The sequence below is a fragment of the Artemia franciscana genome, chromosome 20, assembly GCF_032884065.1.
Source record: "Artemia franciscana chromosome 20, ASM3288406v1, whole genome shotgun sequence".
Taxonomy (NCBI): domain Eukaryota; kingdom Metazoa; phylum Arthropoda; class Branchiopoda; order Anostraca; family Artemiidae; genus Artemia; species Artemia franciscana.
In genome coordinates this window covers 3,367,558-3,387,276 of record NC_088882.1, presented here as the reverse complement: position 1 = coordinate 3,387,276, position 19,719 = coordinate 3,367,558, and the positions used below count along the sequence as shown (strand labels likewise).

The 19,719-nt window shown below is 35.3% G+C and overlaps 1 protein-coding gene across 1 annotated transcript in view; it reads left to right on the top strand.

Moving 5' to 3' along the window:
* LOC136040292 (UDP-glucuronic acid decarboxylase 1-like) overlaps positions 1-19,719 on the top strand; it is a 55,667-nt gene that overhangs the window by 6,573 nt on the left and 29,375 nt on the right. Inside the window, exon 2 of the mRNA XM_065724537.1 lies at positions 18,283-18,506. Coding sequence (XP_065580609.1) covers positions 18,283-18,506 — 224 coding nt within the window. The remainder of the gene's footprint in view (positions 1-18,282; positions 18,507-19,719) is intronic.

Genomic DNA, 19,719 nt, shown 5'->3' with positions numbered 1-19,719 from the left:
GCCTCTCCTACTAATGCTAGGACTATTAAGATGAAAATCTCAGGAAGTATTGACAAGAAAGTTGAACTAAATTAGAACAGACGATGAACATGCTGGTTAACAAAAGGGCATATTGGCAATATCTTAGCAATGACTAATTGTATTCCATTGAAACTTCCCAAGCTTGATGAGGGAGATGTTCAACTGACCAAATGACAATGTTGTAATACTACTGCTGCTACTAGTACTAGTGCTATTACCGTTAATACTACTGCTAGTCCTATAACTAGTACTCCTACCACTACTATTACAACTATGGCTAAAGGTACTAAGGTGCAATTTTCATGAAGTATTGAGGGGGGGGGGGATTGGAACTCAATCATGACGTGTTGTTTGCATGCAAGATGTTCTGTTCACCTAGGGTTGTAATCTATTGTTTGTGGTACTAGGTGTACTAATCTGCAATTGACTACAGACATCATGTGTTTTTGAATGCTTGTAGTAATATTTTACTCTTCCACAAGCAAAGGATGCCTAAGTTGCTTGAAGCTGGCAAAACTGGTTATTTAGGTCTGCATTATGCCACTGTTGGGTGCCAACAATGTTGTTAGGTACATGGGGGATGTTTGATGGCTTGTGTATTGCAATGCCTTTTATACATTATTTTGCATCTATTCAGGGGGTAAATCTATGGTTATAACTTTATTCCAATCTTAATTCCAATCTTTATTCCAATCTTTATAATCTTTATTCCAATTGCTTGTTTAAAGAATCTATTTTGATTGTGTTTAATTTTTTTTTTACTTTGTTTTTTTTTCTATTGTAAAAATGTGGTCCCAGAGGTGATCTCACAATACCTGTTTTTATGGCACTTGGTATTTTCCAAGTGACATATAGTGATCGCAAATTCTGTCGGTCTGTCTGTCGATCTTGGTTTGCTAGTTTAGGCACTTCCAGATAAGCTAGGACAAGGAAATTTGGCCAGCGTATCAGGGACCAGACCAGATTAAATTAGAAATAGTCGTTTCCCTGAGGTATTTTTAACTTGTGAACAGGCGATCGGATCTTAATGAAATTTGATATATAGAAGGATATTGTATCTCAGAGCTCTTATTTTAAATCCCAACCGAATCCGGTGACATTGGGGGGAGTTGGAGGGGGAAACCTTAAATCTTGGAAAACGCTTATAGTGGAGGGATTGGGATGAAACTTGGGAAAAATAACCACAAGTCCTAGATACGTGATTGACATAACTGGAACGGATCTGCTCTCTTTGGGGGAGTTTGGGGGAGGGTTAATTCTGAAAAATTAGAAAAAATGAGTTTTTTTTAGCTTACAAAGGAGTGATCAGATCTTAATGAAATTTCATATTTAGAAGGACATCTTAACTCAAATCTCTTATTTTAAAACTGGACCGGATCCAGTGTCATTGGGGGGAGTTGGGAAGGAAACCGGAAATCTTTGAAAACGCTTAGAGTGGAGAGATCAGGATGAAACTTGGTGGGAAAAATAAGCACAAGTTTTAGATACGTGATTGACGTAACCAGACTGGATCCGCTCTCTTTGGGAGAGTTAGTGAGCGGTTCAGTGCTTTGGAGAGTTCAGTGCTTCTGGACGTGCTAGGACGATGAAAATTGGTAGGCATGTCAGGAGCCTACACAAATTGACTTGATAAAGTCGTTTTCCCCGATTCGACCATCTGGGGGGCTGAAGGGAGAGGAAAAATTAGAAAAAATAAGGTATTTTTAACTTACGAGTGGGTGATTGGATCTTAATGAATTTTGGTATTTAGAAGGACCTCATGTCTCAGAGCTCTTATTTTAAATCCCGACCGTCATTAAGCATCTGATTTTCCTTTTAAATTAATCTTTTGATTCTTAGAATTTTGCTAGAGCTCATGCCATATGAGCTCTTGACTCTTCCGACCTCGTCACAAGTGCCATATGAGCTCTTAGCTCTTGTTTGTTCTATATATTAGGCTTTTTTAATTTAGTCTTTCACTAGCCATGATAAAGATAAAGTCCAATATATATATATATATATATATATATATATATATATATATATATATATATATATATATATATATATATATATATATATATATATATATATATATATATATATATATATATATATATATATATATATATATATATATATATATATATATATATATATCTTCAGGGCTTGAATTTAGTCCTCCCTTCTTTGATGGCAGTCCATTCCCTCCCTTTTTAATGCAGAAAGTCCCTTAACTCCAAAAGTCCCTATCTGGGAGCATGGTGTATTTGAAAACTGAAGCATGATATATTTGAAAGACCCTCTATAGATAATTTAGCTTCTCCACAAATCTGGTTATAGTGGTCTCTTGATTGTGCTGTCACAGTTCAGAAAGAAGCAATAAAACAGTTGGAACTTTGTCTGTGGCCAAACTGTCTAATAACTTTTGTAAATATAGGAAACTTATAACAGCACAAAATTGGTCTATATTGTTGGTGTGATACATGAGTGACGTTGTAGTACTGTTCAAGGACAGAGAAGAACACTAACCTGTACAGGGGTGGGATGGAATCGTCGTATTATGGTGACGTTCAACGTTAGTCCTGTAGCTTCATAAAATGACCCATACCAGTATGATTTTCTTCGAATTGACTTATGTTCGAATGGTAAAAATTATACATTCTTTCCCTGAGGCTAGTTAGTAAACTAATAGAAGGTTGAGTGAGAAGAGTGCCATAAGTGGAATATCCTGATGGCAAAAATCTTAGTGTCTTCTTGCTGTGCTTCAGGTCTTGTCTTTCAAGTCTCCCAAGTGTGTTTAGAGTAGAGAATGGGCAACTGCAAATTTTTCGCTCTCGGTTAACTAATGAAGACAGGAGTGGCAGAAAAATAAACAAATGTTGTCAGAGTGGTGGTGATGAGTTTTCTTTTTACTGTGAAATATACAGGAATAATATTAGCTGCTGCAACTTTTGACTCCTTGAATCAGCATGCATCATTGAATGAGCTAGCAATGGAAGTATAAGTCTTGAGATGTTTTGTGACAAAGATGTTGCATACAAAGCAGATCATATCAGTACTCATGTCCTTGTAATATCCCTCTATGGGACATTACAATATATGGAATTTATAATATATGTCCCTCTATGTCTGCAGCTTCATGCGACGGAATCATTTGTGTCTTTGAAGCCATATTCACTGGTAAGCTACCGCCCTGGATGTTGATGAGTGCAAAGAAAACCATGTATATGATAACTAATGCACTTCATCCACACTGTAAACAGAATCTTATAAAGGACATAAGTGAAGCTTACTTAGTTCTTCCGTACGACAAACTACAAACAGTGAAGGAAAAAAGAGCTAGAGCTTAGAGTGCGCTTTTGGTCCTTTGTTAGAAATCATGTTGTGAGCCACCATCTATTGACGTATGCATGCAACTGGTAACAAACGGTAAAAAAGTTGATGTCATGCATCTGGAGCGAGAATTTATCTCTTGAAAGATTAATAAAGATAGATAGTAACGGTCCTAATACCAGTAAAAAAGTATGGTCGCAAATGACGGCATTAAAGAAGAAAAGTCTTCAAAAGAGCTTTTGAGCATTAGAATGTATAACATGCATGTTGTTCACAACGGATTCATGAAAAGGCTCTTGGAATTTGACGAGGAGTCATCTGACTCTGTTGTCATCTTAGACATTTTTATCTTAGTTGAGCTGCATGATGTGAGGTTTTTTTAGAATGTCAGAAAAAGAAAGGCGTTCATATAATAGTTTCATTCAGCACGTCCCAAAAAGTTGGCTGACGTTGGCTCCCGCTGTTTGCCGAGCGATTGATCTGTGGCCACCCTTCTTGAAGTATATTTTGCATTACATGCCATCGAAGAAACGTGGAAATTTAAAGAATGTTGCTTCATCAGCAAAGTACCACAAGGTTGTAAGCCACTTAAGAAAGGAAAGATTTGCTTGCAGAACTTGAATTCGTGTATTCATCGTAAGAATTCTTTAAGAAATTCACAGCAGCGTTTCTGGTGAACAGACTCCTTGTGCGTACTCTTCATGCCGATCTGAAAAACTTACTTCTTACTTTTTTTGCGAGACTTCTGAAACCCAATATTATCATGTCCGCTGGTGAAATTTCTACCAGTCTGCTTGAGAACTTGGACAACTATTTGCAGGACGCCATTGTATGTGAACAGATTGAGCTTGCATTAGATACTCAAAAACTCACCTTGGTAGAAAGATAATGGTTCCATCGAAGGGTGCAAAGGCATCAAGAAGTGACCCATTTCTGATCAAGAAGTCACCCATCTGTTCTAATAGCCTTTTCAAAGCGCTTTGGTGCCTGGATCCCACGGAAAGGAAAAGAACTAGAAATCTATCAGATATGATGTGCTTGCTCACAAAATCCCTGTAGGAGTAAGTGTTGACGATGTAAGAAGGAAGTGTATATTGCTGCAATCCCAGAACTCAGTATAATTAACACCATCACAAGTTGACCATTATTGGCATCAAATCGTCTCAATGATGGATGCTTTTGTCAAGGATTTCAAAAGCTGCGTTATCACAGCAGTACTGACGTAGAGATATTTTTTTTCAGGAAGACTTGTTCTATCGGACAGCACCTCCCCTGTCAGAACGAGTCCTGAATGCGAAGCTGTGTGTGATTGACGAATTGAGCATGTATGGAGGCAAACCCGAATGGTTTCATATTCCCAAAGAGTCGTTGACTTTGGCTAGGTTGGCCTGATCAAGACACCAAGACTGTATGGAGAGCAAGGCAAAAGACTAAGCTGCTGAACGAAGCATTCAAGAACAAGAGAAAGAAAGCGAGATAAACCTAGTTGACATCTCTATTAGAAAAAAAAGAGCTAGATAGACTTAAGCAATCATTGCAATAACAACAGGACTCTGACAAACACAAACGAGCAATTGATGATTAAAGAGGTCATCGATCGCTTACAGAGAGCGGTGGCTTTAAATTGTTCCATGGAAATCGCCTTTGTTAATTTTCTGCTAGAGAGTGCCATGAAAACACGAGAAGGGTAAAAAACAAAAAAGATGAAAAAGAGTGGGTGGAAAAGGACATACGACAGAGGAAGTTGGACTATATAAGCAAGTTAACCAATCTATCAAAGAAGTCGAAGAAGTGAGTGAGTTAGCTTGTAAGCTGAAGCCTAGTGGATTGTTTTTACTTGTTACCAGCCTTGAAGTTGCTTTTCTATTTTGTCTTAAGTAAACATAGCGGGAAGTTTGTACAAAAAGAAAACAGAGAAACAAAGACAACTGACCATCTCCAAGGAAAATGAGTTTCTTCCGAGGCTCATGAATATAATGATTCTTAGGGTGACTTGGCCACCGTTTCTAATTCATGAGCAAAGAAATGTTTTGACCATGAATGGCAATCAAAATCCCTTAGAGCCATTACATTATTTCAAAAGTTCGTGGTAAAGAACAGCAAGTAAGAAGCTACCTGGCTCAATAGTAACCAAAAACTCAAAAAAACAGAATTTCGATACCAATAGATACCTCAAAAGAATTGGATTTTTATGCTGATTTTAATATATAAGTTTCATCAAGTTTAGTCTTACCCATCATAATTTGCCTTATTCTCAAAAAAGAGCGAAACACCCCCTAAAAGTCATATAATCTTAATGAAAATCGCACCATCAGATTCACCGTATCAGAGAACCTTACTGTAGAGGTTTCAAGCTCCTATCTGCAAAAATGTGGAATTTTGTATTTTTTTTAGCCAGAAAAAAGATTACGGATGTCCGTTAATTTATTTTTTGTTGTTTTTTTCTTTTTCGCAGGGGTGATCGTGTCAACCCAGTGGTCCTAGAATGTCGTGAGAGGGTTCGTTCGAAAAATATTGGGGGGGGGCAACTAGGCACCCTCCCATGCTCATTTTTTCACAAAGTCACCAGATCAAAATTTTTAGATAGCCATTTTGTCCAGCATTGTCGAAAAATCTAATAACTATGTCTTTGAGGATGACTTAGTCCCCCACAATCCCCGGGAGAAGGGCTGCAAGCTATGAACTTTGCCCATTGTTTACAAATAGTATTGGCTATTGGGAAGTATACAGACATTTTTCAGGGGGGATTTTTTCTGGTGGGAGGGGGAGTGGGGTTGGGTTGAGTGGGTTACGTTGGAGGATCTTTCTACGAAGGAATTTTTCATGGGAAAAGAGAATTTCTATGAAGGGGGAGCTGGATTTTCCAGCATTATTAAAAAATAATGAGAAATTAAACTAAAAAAAAAATAGTTTTTCAACTAAAAGTAAGGAGCAACATTAAAACAAACCGAACAGGAATTATGACGTATATGAGGGGGTTAGCCAGCAAAAAAAAGAAGAGGAGTGTTCAAGTGTTTTGATCAAGACATCTGCTTGACCATCTTCAGTGCAAATGATAAAAAAGTACAGGTAACAATCCAAAAGACAAAATAAAAACCTTGAAACAAACTATGAAACTGAAATAGGAATGCCCCTTTCAAATATAAATTGAAATAAACCATTTCAAATATATATATATATATATATATATATATACATATATATATATATATATATATATATATATAATATATGTATATATATGTATATATATGTATATATATATATATATATATATATATATATATATATATATATATATATATATATATATATGATATATGTATATATATGTATATATATATATATGTATATATATATATATATGTATATATATATATATATATATATATATATATATATATATATATATATACATATGCTATATATATATGCTATATATATATATATATATATATGTATATGTATATATATATGTATATATATATATGTATATATTATATGTATATATATGAGTATTTATTTGGCATCTGACCAGTGTACAATAGTTCAATTTTAAGCCGGATGAACTTCGAAATATATTACATAAAAAAAACTAGGTTTTTTTAACTGAAAGTAAGGAGCGACATTAAAACTTAAAACAAATAGAAATTACTCCGTATATGAAATGGGTTGTCCCCTCCGCAATCCCGCGCTCTTTGCGCTAAAGCTTTTAATTGTTTTAAAAAGCAGAATTGTGGCAAAGAGTCAAACTTTAGCGTAAAGAGCGAGGGATTGCGGAGGGGACAAACCATTTCAAATATGGAATAATTTCTGTTCGTTTTAAGTTTTAATGTCGCTCCTTACTTTCCGCTAAAAAAAACTAGTTTTTTTTTATGTAATTTCTGAACGTTTTTGAATTAATGCATGTTTGATTATGGCTCTCCACACATAAATTATTAAAATGAAATTTGCATATTAATTCCTTTTTTGGCTAAATGGCTTTCTCTTAGTTTTGATTAGACTATTTTGAGAAATAAGGGATGGGAAAGGAGGCCTAGTTGCCATGCAATTTTTCGGTTACATAAAAAGGCAACTATAAATTTTAATCTTTAACGAATTTTTTTTATTAGTAAAAAATATACTTAACTTCAGAATTAACTTATGTAACAAACTTTTATATTCTTTAATTTTTATTATGTATATGAGGGGGTTTGTACCCTCGTTAATACTTCGTTCTTTACACTAAATCGTAACTTTTGTCCCAATTATTTAAGAATGACCCCTGAATCAGAAAGGCCGTAGAATAAATAGTTGAAATTACTAAAGATACTATAGCATAAAGAGCGAGGTATTTATCTCCTCCTAAATACCTCGCTCTTTATGCTAAAGAATATTTAGAACCCCTCATATGCGTAATAATCTCTGTTCGTTTTAAGTTTCAATGCTACTCTTTACTTTCACTTGAAAAAAACTTTTCCATGTTTATTTCTTCATTGTTTTTTTATAGTAATTTTAGAAAATCCTGCGCCCTTTTCATTGAATTTCTGATCCCCCATGACATATTTCTCCAAGGAAAGATCCTCTCACATAGCCCCCTCCCCTCAACCCCACCCCCAAAACCAAAAAAAATCCCCTAAAAACGACTGTACACTTCCCAATAACCATTATTATATGTAAACACTGGTCGAAGTTTGTAACTTGCAGCCCCTCCCCCAGGGACTGTGGGGGAGTAAGTCATTCCCAAAGATATAGTTAATATGGGAACAAAATGGATATCTCAAAATTTTGATCTGTTGACTTTGCAGAAAAAAGAGCGTGGCAGGGGGCCTAGGTGCCCTCCAATTTTTTTGGTCACTTAAAAAGGGCACTAGAACCTTTCATTTCCGTTAGAATGAGCCCTCTTGCGACATTATGGGACCACTTGGTCGATACTATGACCCCTGGGGAAAAGAAAAAAAAACAAACAAACAAATAAACACGCACCAGTGATTTGTCTTCTGGCAAAAAATACGAAATTCCACATTTTTGTAGATAGGAGCTTGAAAATTTTGCTATAGGGTTCTCTGATACGTCGAATGCGATGGTGTGATTCTGTGACTTTTAGGGGGTGTTTTCCCCTATTTTCTAAATAAAGCAAATTTTTTCAGGCTCGTAACTTTTGATGACAAAGACTAAATTTGATGAAACTTATATATTTAAAATCAGCATGAAAATCTGATTCTTTTGATGTATATTTTAGCATCAAAATTCCGTTTTTAGAGTTTCGTTTACTGTTGAACCGGGTCGCTCCTTACTACAGTTCGTTACCACGAACTGTTTGATTATAACATTGAGAGTGCAGATATATTTTACCGTGTCGCTGAAGAATTAAGAATTTGGACTATTCTTTTCTTTCAAAAAGAAAAAACCTCGATACGGATTGAAAGTATTGTGATCCACTGACCTTAATTCAAGTATTTAATTACATTTCATGTATCAATAATATTTCAGTCGCTAATGAGCTCTTGTCGCTTGCAAAAAGTAACCAGTTATTTTTTCCTATTGAATGTGTCTGGACTTTCTAATTAGCATAATGTCGAATGAGAAAGAAAGACTTGTGCATAATGTTTTGCTAAATTATTTATCGCGAGCGCTCCAAGCAAATAAGACTGATGCAATTTGCGAAAAGGCAGTGGGATTTTATGACAAGGATACGATTATAAAAGCTAAGGATACACTTTGGCACTATTCCAATACTTTGAGACGCAACGTTGCTCGCCAAAAGATTGCCGATAATGTGTTAGATATGCTGAAACTGATCCAGTTATGTGAGACTAACCAGATAAAATTGCCGAAATTCGCAATTTTTGATCCTACGGAGGTCCCAACTACGCCTGGTGAATTGAGTGCTATTGTTACTCAAAAAGTGACAGAAATATCCAATAATTTGAAGGACTATATTGAAAGTGAGAAAAAAACCCGTGCAGCTGAGAAACTTGCTACATCCATGAATCAATTAGTCACTCCACCGGCCAAGCCTTCCTATGCAGTTATTCTCAAGAAGCCCCCCTTAGACCTTAAAAAGCCTGACTCCCGTAAAGCTTATATGGAGCATGTTTGTGGAGAAGCTAGTGGGAATATAATCGAGCTTCGCTCCAGTAGAGACGCCTGGAAGGTAGTCACAAAGGATAAAAGCGGTGCCGAATCTATTATGTCACGCATAACCGGGAATAACCCTGAAGTCGAGCCTAAACTCCAATGCCCCTCCTTTTTCGGTATTATCCGTTATGTTCCTGAAGGTGTGAACGAAAATAGCCTATGTCATCTGATTGCCAACTGTTTGAAAGCAACTCAAATCTGAAACACCCGTTCGTTTAAGCTTCTTTTTGAGTCTAAAGAGGACCTCGAGTCTTCTATTCGCTTTCCGCCCATCATAGGGTACGAAAGACTCCCCATTAGTATATTTCAACGCTTAATAGATAATCCTTGTACCAAGGCACTTAAGTGTGCTCTTTGCAATTCCTCCAACCACCCATGTTACAGTTTTAATGTCCTGTCGCTCAGTCTCTTCTAAAGAATTCCAATGCCTGAAGAAACCTTAAAAATTGTATCGTGGAACATCAATGGGAAAGTTCTACCGAAATATCACCTACTGTCTGAACTTTGCTTGCGGTTTGACGTGGTGAGTCTTCAGGAACACTTCTTGTCAAGCGATAGTCGTCAACTGTTGGAGTTCACGTCTTCTCATAATCTGTTTTTCCACCATGCCACTCGCGGTAGTCCACTCGCGGTAGTCCACTCGCGGTAGGCCTTCAGGTGGTTTGGCCCTGGTGATACGGAAAGAGCTACTTGGTAATCTAGTTGCTAAGTTTGACAGTTTCCTTGCGGTTAAAGTTTCGAATGTGGTCATATTCGTAGTTTATTTTCCTACTAATTACCGTAATGATATGTCTGAGAGGAAGTTCTCTCTCACATGTACATCTATTGCCAAGCTAGTATCAAAATATGAAGATGAAGGCCTAAGTTGTCTCCTGTTTGGTAACTTTAACTGTGAACTGTCTGACCCTGAAACCAATAGATCTCAGATCTTGCTCCATGCCTGTCCAAGTCTCACCTATGTTGGAAATGATCGTGATTTTACGTACATCCATCAATCTGGCTCCGTGTATCAGTTGGACTATTTCTATTGTTCTTCTATGATTAAACCCTCCAATACTACGGTTCTTCTTGATTACTCCATATCCGACCACATGCCGATCTATAATTCTTTTAAAATAAAGCCCTTGCCGCAAACTTCACCCACAAACTCCCCACCTAAATGGTTGTTCAGCCTCAACTGGGAAGCTGCTAATATCGATTCCTACCAGAGTTAATGTGACTACATACTGTCGAAGGTCCGAATTCCTTTCGCACTTCTCTGTTGTCCGAACATGACAATAGACTCAGAAAAAACCATCCTACTAAACATCTACTGTTCTGAGATAACGCATGCTATCCATACAGCCGAGAAAACTGCAGTTCCGACTGAAAAAACTGCAGTTCCGATCCGCAAAATTCGCCACGGCACGGAAGTACGTAACTGGCGGAATAATCCTAATCTCCTGGCCGTATGTGATTCAGCAAAATTCTGGCTACAATTATGGGCAGATTGTGGGAAGCCGCGCTCCGGAGTAGTCAACGCTGTTCGTATTTACACGAAACGTAAATTTTCCAAAGCCATCGCACAGCATAAGGCTAACGAAATTGCCCGTACCAGCGAGATTGTCGATAATTCACCTCCTGCTTTATGGCATCTTCGAGCTAAGAACAAATCTTCCAATGGCTCGCCCTGCATGCCAGAAAAAAACTAGTGCGACTACTTCAGAGACCAATTTTCAGCCCCTAATTCCTAGATAACACCTTTGCCAGCCCTTGATAAGGAGCTTCGATTTGCAGTTAAGAATATTGGTGTCCTGGTCACTCCGTCCTTGATGCGTTCCAAAATTGATAAGTTAAAAAAAAGAAATCTAAGGGAATCGTTGGTATATCTGGTACCCATTTAAGCTTTGCCAGCAATCTTCTCCTAGAGCACCTTTCTCTGCTATTTCAAATGATATTCGTTACTGGCATCGTTCCAGACAGCTTTGGTGTTGGATTGGTCCATCCTATTCTCAAAAAAGGTAAACTAGCTGACCAGTGTGCTTCATATCGTCCGATCACTGTTTCAACTACTTTTTGTAAGCTATTTGAATCCCTTATTTTTGATGAAATTGCACTTCGATGCACTACTCCGGACGACCAGTTCGGGTTCAAAAAGCACTTAGGACGGTAACACGTTCACAGCATTCTTGCAAATCTTCTTACTGATGCAGATAAAAATGGTGATCTTCTCGTCTTTGGAGCACTTGATGTTAGTAGAGCCTTCGATTCTGGCATCCATGGCCATATCCTGCTCAAAGCCCTTCAGCGAGGTGTTTCCTCTTGCATCCTTTCCCCTGTTTACAGTATGTACAACAAGCTCTCATTCTGATCCCCTCTCAGTCCAGCACTTTTCCATCTAAAGAAATGCTGAGTGTCAAGAAAGGCGTACGTCAAGGTGGCAAAACTTCACCATCACTGTTTAATAACGCTATCATCGAAGCACAGCAAGTAATAAAGCCGTCGTGCTTTTTCCGTGGGATTAATCTTTGGCTGCTGAACTTCGCTGATGACATTCTTCATGTTTCTCGTTCGATATCTTTATTTCAACAAAATTACGACTCACTTGCAGCAGCATACAAGCAGATCGGGCTTTCCTTCAACGAATCTAAAACAGAACTTCTTTTCTTCAATGGTTCAAAAAATGAGCTTTCAATTAACCTCTCCGTTAAAATTGGCGACACTCCGATTAAGCCTTGTGAGTCCCTTACGTATCTTGGCCTTCCTATTTCTTCTACATAGAAGGACACACGCTCAGCACTGACAAACCATCTCTGTTCCCGTCTACGAGCGTCTTACGGATTACTTGTTGCCAATAAGTATCGTTTCAACCGTCCTCTCCTTGCCCGGCTATACAATGCTTTTACTACCCCCCATCTGCTTGCTCTGGTTCCCTTCTGGAAAATAGTCACAGCTACCGAAAAGAAAGCCATTTGCAGCGCATTTTACAGATATGGTAAGTTTCTCCTGCTTCTCCCTTTGTGGCACAGCAATGGCGACATCTCCAGGAAATATAAGGTCACCAACCCTTCCATGGCCATAGAGAGAAGAATCTCCAAATTCAATACCAATGTTTTAAGAGCTAACCACCCCTGGACTAGTGTTATTCTATAATATCTGTAGTGGAAGTGTATTAAAATTTTTGTGCTTTTCTTTCTTTTTCTTTTATATATTCCGTCTTTTCCGTTTTTGACGGGTAATAAATTAATATATATATATATATATATATATATATATATATATATATATATATATATATATATATATATATATATATATATATATATATATATATATATGTATATATATATATATATTGATAGATATCTATATCTATATATATATATATATATAAAAAAGTTGTTTGTCTGTCGACTGACGTCATTATAAGGATTGAGCTGTATGTCGTCATGAAGTTAGTCATCATATACCAATTCAAAAACGAATGTATTCAAGCCGAAGTAGCTGAGTTGGTAAAGCATTATGTTCCGGGTTCTAGGTCCGAGAGGTTCCAGGTTCGAACCTTGGGCTTTAGCATTAACACAAAAGAAGAAAAAAACTAAAAAAGGTAAAAACTACAAAAAAAAAACTAAAAAGAAAATACTAAAAAAACTAAAAAAGGTAAAAAACTAAAAAAGGTAAAAAACTAAAAAAGAAAAAAAAACTAAAAAAAACAACAAAAAACTAAAAAAAGCAAAAAAAAGGTAAAAACTGCAAAAAAACTAAAAACTAATAAAAAACTAAAAAAAACTGAAAAAGAAAAAAACTAAAAAAGGAAAAAAACTGAAAAATAAAGGAGAAAAAGAAAACTAAAAACTGGGACACAGGGAACATAAATGACGACCGGGACACTCAAAGATAAATTACAGACCGGGACACAAATGACGACCGGGACACAGGGAATATAAATGACGACCGGGACTCTCAAAGAGAAATTACAAGTAGGGTGTGGCGCAGCTAGTATATAAAAATAAGTTGTTTGTTTGTGTGTCTGTCGACTGACGTCATGTTTGTCTGTCGACTTACGTCATGTTTGTCTGTCGACTGATGTCATGTTTGTCTACTGACGTCATTATAAGAATTGAGCTGTATGTCGTCATGAAGTTGTTTGTCGACTGACGTCATGTTTGTTTGAGGGGCAATATAGGAAATATATAAATTATATATTTCAGGGGGAATATATAAATGACGACCGGGACAAAGGGAATGTTCGATTAGCAATCACCATCAACAAAGGTCAAGGGCAATCATTATAATAATGAGGTATAGATCTGAATACGGATTGTTTTTCCCATGGACAATTATATGTTGCATGTTCAAGAGTCGGTAAACCTGACAATCTATTTATATGCACAGACAATGGGACTGGAAGAATGTTGTATATTCGCAAGTTTTACAAACACACACACATATATATATATATATATATATATATATATACATATATATATATATATATATATATATATATATATATATATATATATATATATATATATATATATATATATATATATACTAGCTGTTGGGGTGGCGCTTCGCGCCACCCCAACACCTAGTTGGTGGGGGCGCTTCGCGCCCCCCCCAAGCCCCCCCGCGCGCGTAAGTCGTTACGCGCCATAATAGTTACGCGCCATTGTAGTTGTGTCCCTATGTTATATAAACTTGCGAATATACAACATTCTTTGCTGTCCCATTGTCTTTGCATATAAATAGATTGTCAGGTTATCCCCCTGTTTCCCCCGGTGTCCCCGTTGTAGTTGTGTCCCTGTGTCCCGGTCGTCATTTATATTCCCTGTGTCCCGGGTCCCGGTCATCATTTGTATCCCGGTGTCCCGGTCTGTATATACATTCGTTTTTTAGTTTTGTTTTTCTCCTTTATTTTTTTCCTTTTTTTTCTTTTTTAGCTTATTTAGATTTTTAGATTTTTTAGTTTTTTTCATTAGTTTTTAGTTTTTATTTCTTTTTAGTTTTTTTGTCCCGGTCGTCATTTATATCCCCCTGTTTCCCCCGGTGTCCCCGTTGTAGTTGTGTCCCTGTGTCCCGGTCGTTATTTATTTTTTAGTTTTTTACCTTTTTTTAGTTTTTTTAGTTTTTTAGCTTTTTTATTTTTTTTATTAGTTTTTAGTTTTTTTGTAGTTTTTGCCTTTTTTTTAGTTTTTTTAGTTTCTTAGCTTTTTTATTAGTTTTTAGTTTTTTTTGTAGTTTTTGCCTTTTTTTAGTTTTTTTAGTTTTTTAGCTTTTTTATTTTTTTTATTAGTTTTTAGTTTTTTTTGTAGTTTTTGCCTTTTTTTAGTTTTTTCAGTTTTGACGTCACCTGATCCAGTTTTTTCAGGTGACGTCACCTGATCCACGATCCACAGATCCACAGACAACTTATTTTTATATATATAGATAGTTTTTTTTTTTTTACTTATGTCCTGGTCGTCATTTATACTCCCTGTTTCCCGGTGCTTTGTTGATTGCTAATCGAACATTCCTTTTGTCCTGGTCGCTTTCTCTTTGAGTGTCGTCATTTATTAGTTTTTTCCTTTTTTTTTTTTAGTTTTTTATTGGTTTTTACCTTTATTTTAGCTTATTTTTCAGTTTTTTCCTTTTTTTTATTTTTTTTTTATTTTTTATTTTTTTTATTTTTTTACCTTTTTTTAGTTTTTTTAGTTTTTTTAGTTTTTTAGCTTTTTTACTTTTTTTATTAGTTTTTAGTTTTTTTTTGTAGTTTTTGCCTTTTTTTAGTTTTTTCAGTTTTTTTTTTAGTTTTTTATTGGTTTTTACCTTTATAGTTTTTTTAGTTTTTTAGCTTTTTTATTTTTTTTATTAGTTTTTAGTTTTTTTTTGTAGTTTTTGCCTTTTTTTAGTTTTTTCAGTTTTGACGTCACCTAATCCAGTTTTTTCAGGTGACGTCACCTGACACATCCATCCACACATCCATCCATCCATCCATCCACAGACAACTTATTTTTATATATATAGATATATATATATATATATATATATTCACAGGTGGGACTCAGGGACAGAACTACAATGGCGCGTAACAACTTACGCGCGCGGGGGGGGCCTGTATATATATGTTTTCAACTACGTAAAACTTGCGAATATACAACATTCCTCACTATCCCATTGTCTGTGCGTGAAAAAAGCTAAAAAAAGAAAAAACCTTAAAAGAAAAAACTTAAAAAAAGGGAAACAAATAAATAAGGTAAAAAACTAAAAAGAAAAAAACACCGGGACACAAATGACGACCGGGACACAGGGACACAACTACAGCGGGGACGTCAGGGGGCTCAGGGGGACATATAAATGACGACGGGGACACGCAATGGGACAGCGAAGAATATTGTATATTTGCAAGTCTTACGTAGTTAAAAACATATATATATATATATATATATATACTAGCTGTTGGGGTGGCGCTTCGCGCCACCCCAACACCTAGTTGGTGGGGGCGCTTCGCGCCCCCCCAAGCCCCCCCGCGCGCGTAAGTCGTTACGCGCCATAATAGTTACGCGCCATTGTAGTTGTGTCCCTATGTCCCACCTGTGAATATAGATATATATATATATATATATGGTTTTAACTACGTAAAACTTGCGAATATACAACATTCTTTGCTGTCCCATTGTCTTTGCATATAAATAGATTGTCAGGTTATCCCCCTGTTTCCCCCGGTGTCCCCGTTGTAGTTGTGTCCCTGTGTCCCGGTCGTCATTTATATTCCCTGTGTCCCGCGTCCCGGTCATCATTTGTATCCCGGTGTCCCGGTCTGTATATACATTCGTTTTTTAGTTTTGTTTTTCTCCTTTATTTTTTTCCTTTTTTTTTCTTTTTTAGCTTATTTAGATTTTTAGATTTTTTAGTTTTTTTTATTAGTTTTTAGTTTTTATTTCTTTTTAGTTTTTTTGTCCCGGTCGTCATTTATATCCCCCTGTTTCCCCCGGTGTCCCCGTTGTAGTTGTGTCCCTGTGTCCCGGTCGTTATTTATATTCCCTGTGTCCCGGTCGTCATTTGTATCCCGGTGTACCGGTCTGTATATACATTCGTTTTTTAGTTTTGTTTTTCTCCTTTATTTTTTTCCTTTTTTTTTCTTTTTTAGTTTATTTAGATTTTTAGATTTTTTAGTTTTTTTATTAGTTTTTAGTTTTTTTTTCTTTTTAGTTTTTTTGTAGTTTTTACCTTCTTTTTAGTTTTGTTAATTTTTTTTTTACTTGTGTCCTGGTCGTCATTTATACTCCCTGTGTCCCGGTGCTTTGTTGATTGCTAATCGAACATTCCTTTTGTCCTGGTCGCTTTCTCTTTGAGTGTCGTCATTTATTTTTTTCTTTTTTAGTTCTTTTAGTTTTTACCTTTTTTAGTTTTTTTTTAGTTTTTAGTTTTTTTAGTTTTTTACCTTTTTTTAGTTTTTTTAGTTTTTTAGCTTTTTTATTTTTTTTATTAGTTTTTAGTTTTTTTGTAGTTTTTGCCTTTTTTTTAGTTTTTTGTCCTGGTCGCTTTCTCTTTGAGTGTCGTCATTTATTAGTTTTTTCCTTTTTTTTTTTAGTTTTTTATTGGTTTTTACCTTTATTTTAGCTTATTTTTCAGTTTTTTCCTTTTTTTTAGTTTTTTTTTATTTTTTATTTTTTTTAGTTTTTTACCTTTTTTTAGTTTTTTTAGTTTTTTTAGTTTTTTAGCTTTTTTACTTTTTTTATTAGTTTTTAGTTTTTTTTTGTAGTTTTTGCCTTTTTTTAGTTTTTTCAGTTTTTTTTTTAGTTTTTTATTGGTTTTTACCTTTATAGTTTTTTTTAGTTTTTTAGCTTTTTTATTTTTTTTATTAGTTTTTAGTTTTTTTTTGTAGTTTTTGCCTTTTTTTAGTTTTTTCAGTTTTGACGTCACCTAATCCAGTTTTTTCAGGTGACGTCACCTGACACATCCATCCACACATCCATCCACACATCCACAGACAGACAACTTATTTTTATATATATAGATATATATATATATATATATATATATATATATATATATATATATATATATATATATATATGTATATATATATATATATATATATATATATATATATATATATATATATATATATATATTTATCCATATTCACAGGTGAGACACAGGGACACAACTACAATGGCGCGTAACTAATATGGCGCGTAACAACTTACGCGCGCGGGGGGGGGCCTGTATATATATGTTTTCAACTACGTAAAACTTGCGAATATACAACATTCCTCACTATCCCATTGTCTGTGCGTATAAATAGATTGTCAGGTTTACCGACTCTTGAACGTTTAATATATAATTATCCATGGGAAAAACAATCTGTATTCAGATCTATACCGCATTTTTCTAATGATTGCCCCTGAGCTTTGTTGATGGTGATTGCTAATCGAATATTCCCTGTGTCCCCGTCATCATTTATATATCCCCTCCTTTGCCCCCTGGCCTCCCCGTTGTAGTTGTGTCCCTGTGTCCCGGTCGTCATTTATATTCCCTGTGTCCCGATGTCCCGGTCTGTAATTTTTCTTTGAGTGTCCCGGTCGTCATTTATATTTCCTGTGTCCCGGTGTCCCGGTCGTCATTTATGTCCCAGTGTCCCGGTCTGTAACGTTATCTTATAATGACGTCATATACAAAGCCTTATATACTTATAATGGCGTCATATGCAAACCCTCTTTTAAAAAAGAGGGTAAAAAAACCCTCTTATAAAAAAACATAAAAAAAAAAACAAATATGTATACAACATATTTTATAAATATATAGATTATTTAGCAACATGAGTGCATATAAATATTTTATTATATGTATCTTTTTTAGATTTTTTCCTTCCGTCTCTGAATGATCACAATGAAAAAAACTTAATTAGCTCAATATACAGCCGGAATTTGAAGGAACGAAATCCCGAGGCCCTTGAAGATGAAGTAGAGGGTTTACGGAAGACAATTGCCCGATTGGAGTCCCGATTAGGTCAACTTCAAAAGACGCCAAAAAGTTTCCCACAGATCAAATTCAAAAACTACAAAGAAAGGAAACGGATTCTGGTTAGTAGATATTCAATCTTATCTAACAGATTATCAATTAGCCAATTTTTAATAGTTGTTTCTTTTTTTGTTTAATATTCCTTGATATTGTTAATATTTTCTTCAAACATTTTTCCTTAAGATTTTTTTTTTGGAAAACATTCTAAAAAGCACAAGTACCTGGTTGTTAGGATTCATACGGACGATTTATGCGTTTACTACTACTACTTTTAGCAACTTGGGTGCCCATGCTCCTCCATCCCAATTTATCCAAATCTTCACTCTTTAGCCCTTCCCATGGAGTTCTAAAATCTTTCTTCTTATCCCATTTGGACAAGCTGTTTCTCTCATATAGATGGCTAAATAACACAACCTTTGGCAATCTATCCTCTAACCAAGTTAAGAAGCTATAAGAACTTGCTACTGTAGTAAGTTCTCATCACTCTTCAACAAAAAATGGAAAGCGAAGAATGAACTTAAATGAGACTTTCATAATAAAGCAGATTTAAATTTCGACATAAGAACTTGCTACTTTAGTAGGTTCTCATCACTCTTCAACAACAAATAGAAAGTGAAGAATGAACTTAAATGAGACTTTCCTAATAAAGAAGGTCTAAAATGTCATCATAAGAAATTGCTATTGTAGTAAGTTCTCATCACTCTTCAACAAAAAATGGAAAGTGAAGAATGAACTTAAATGAGACTTTCTTAATAAAGCAGGTCTAAATGTCATCATAAGAACTTGCTACTGTAGTAAGTTCTCATCACTTTTCAACAAAAAATAGAAAGTGAAGAATGGACGTAAATGAGACTTTCTTAGTAAAGCAGGTCTAAAACGTCATCATAAGAACTTGCTACTGTAGTAAGTTCTCGTCACTCTTCAACAATAAATGGAAAGTGAAGAATGAACTTAAATGAGACTTTCTTAGTAAAGCAGGTCTAAAATGTCATCATAAGAACTTGCTACTGTAGTAAGTTCTCATCACTTTTCAACAAAAAATAGAAAGTGAAGAATGGACGTAAATGAGACTTTCTTAGTAAAGCAGGTCTAAAACGTCATCATAAGAACTTGCTACTGTAGTAAGTTCTCGTCACTCTTCAAAAATAAATGGAAAGTGAAGAATGAACTTAAATGAGACTTTCTTAATAAAGCAGGTCTAAAATGTCATGCTTAAATGAACTTTTTACTGTTGTAAGTTCTCATCACTCTTCAAAAAAATAGAAAGTGAAGAAT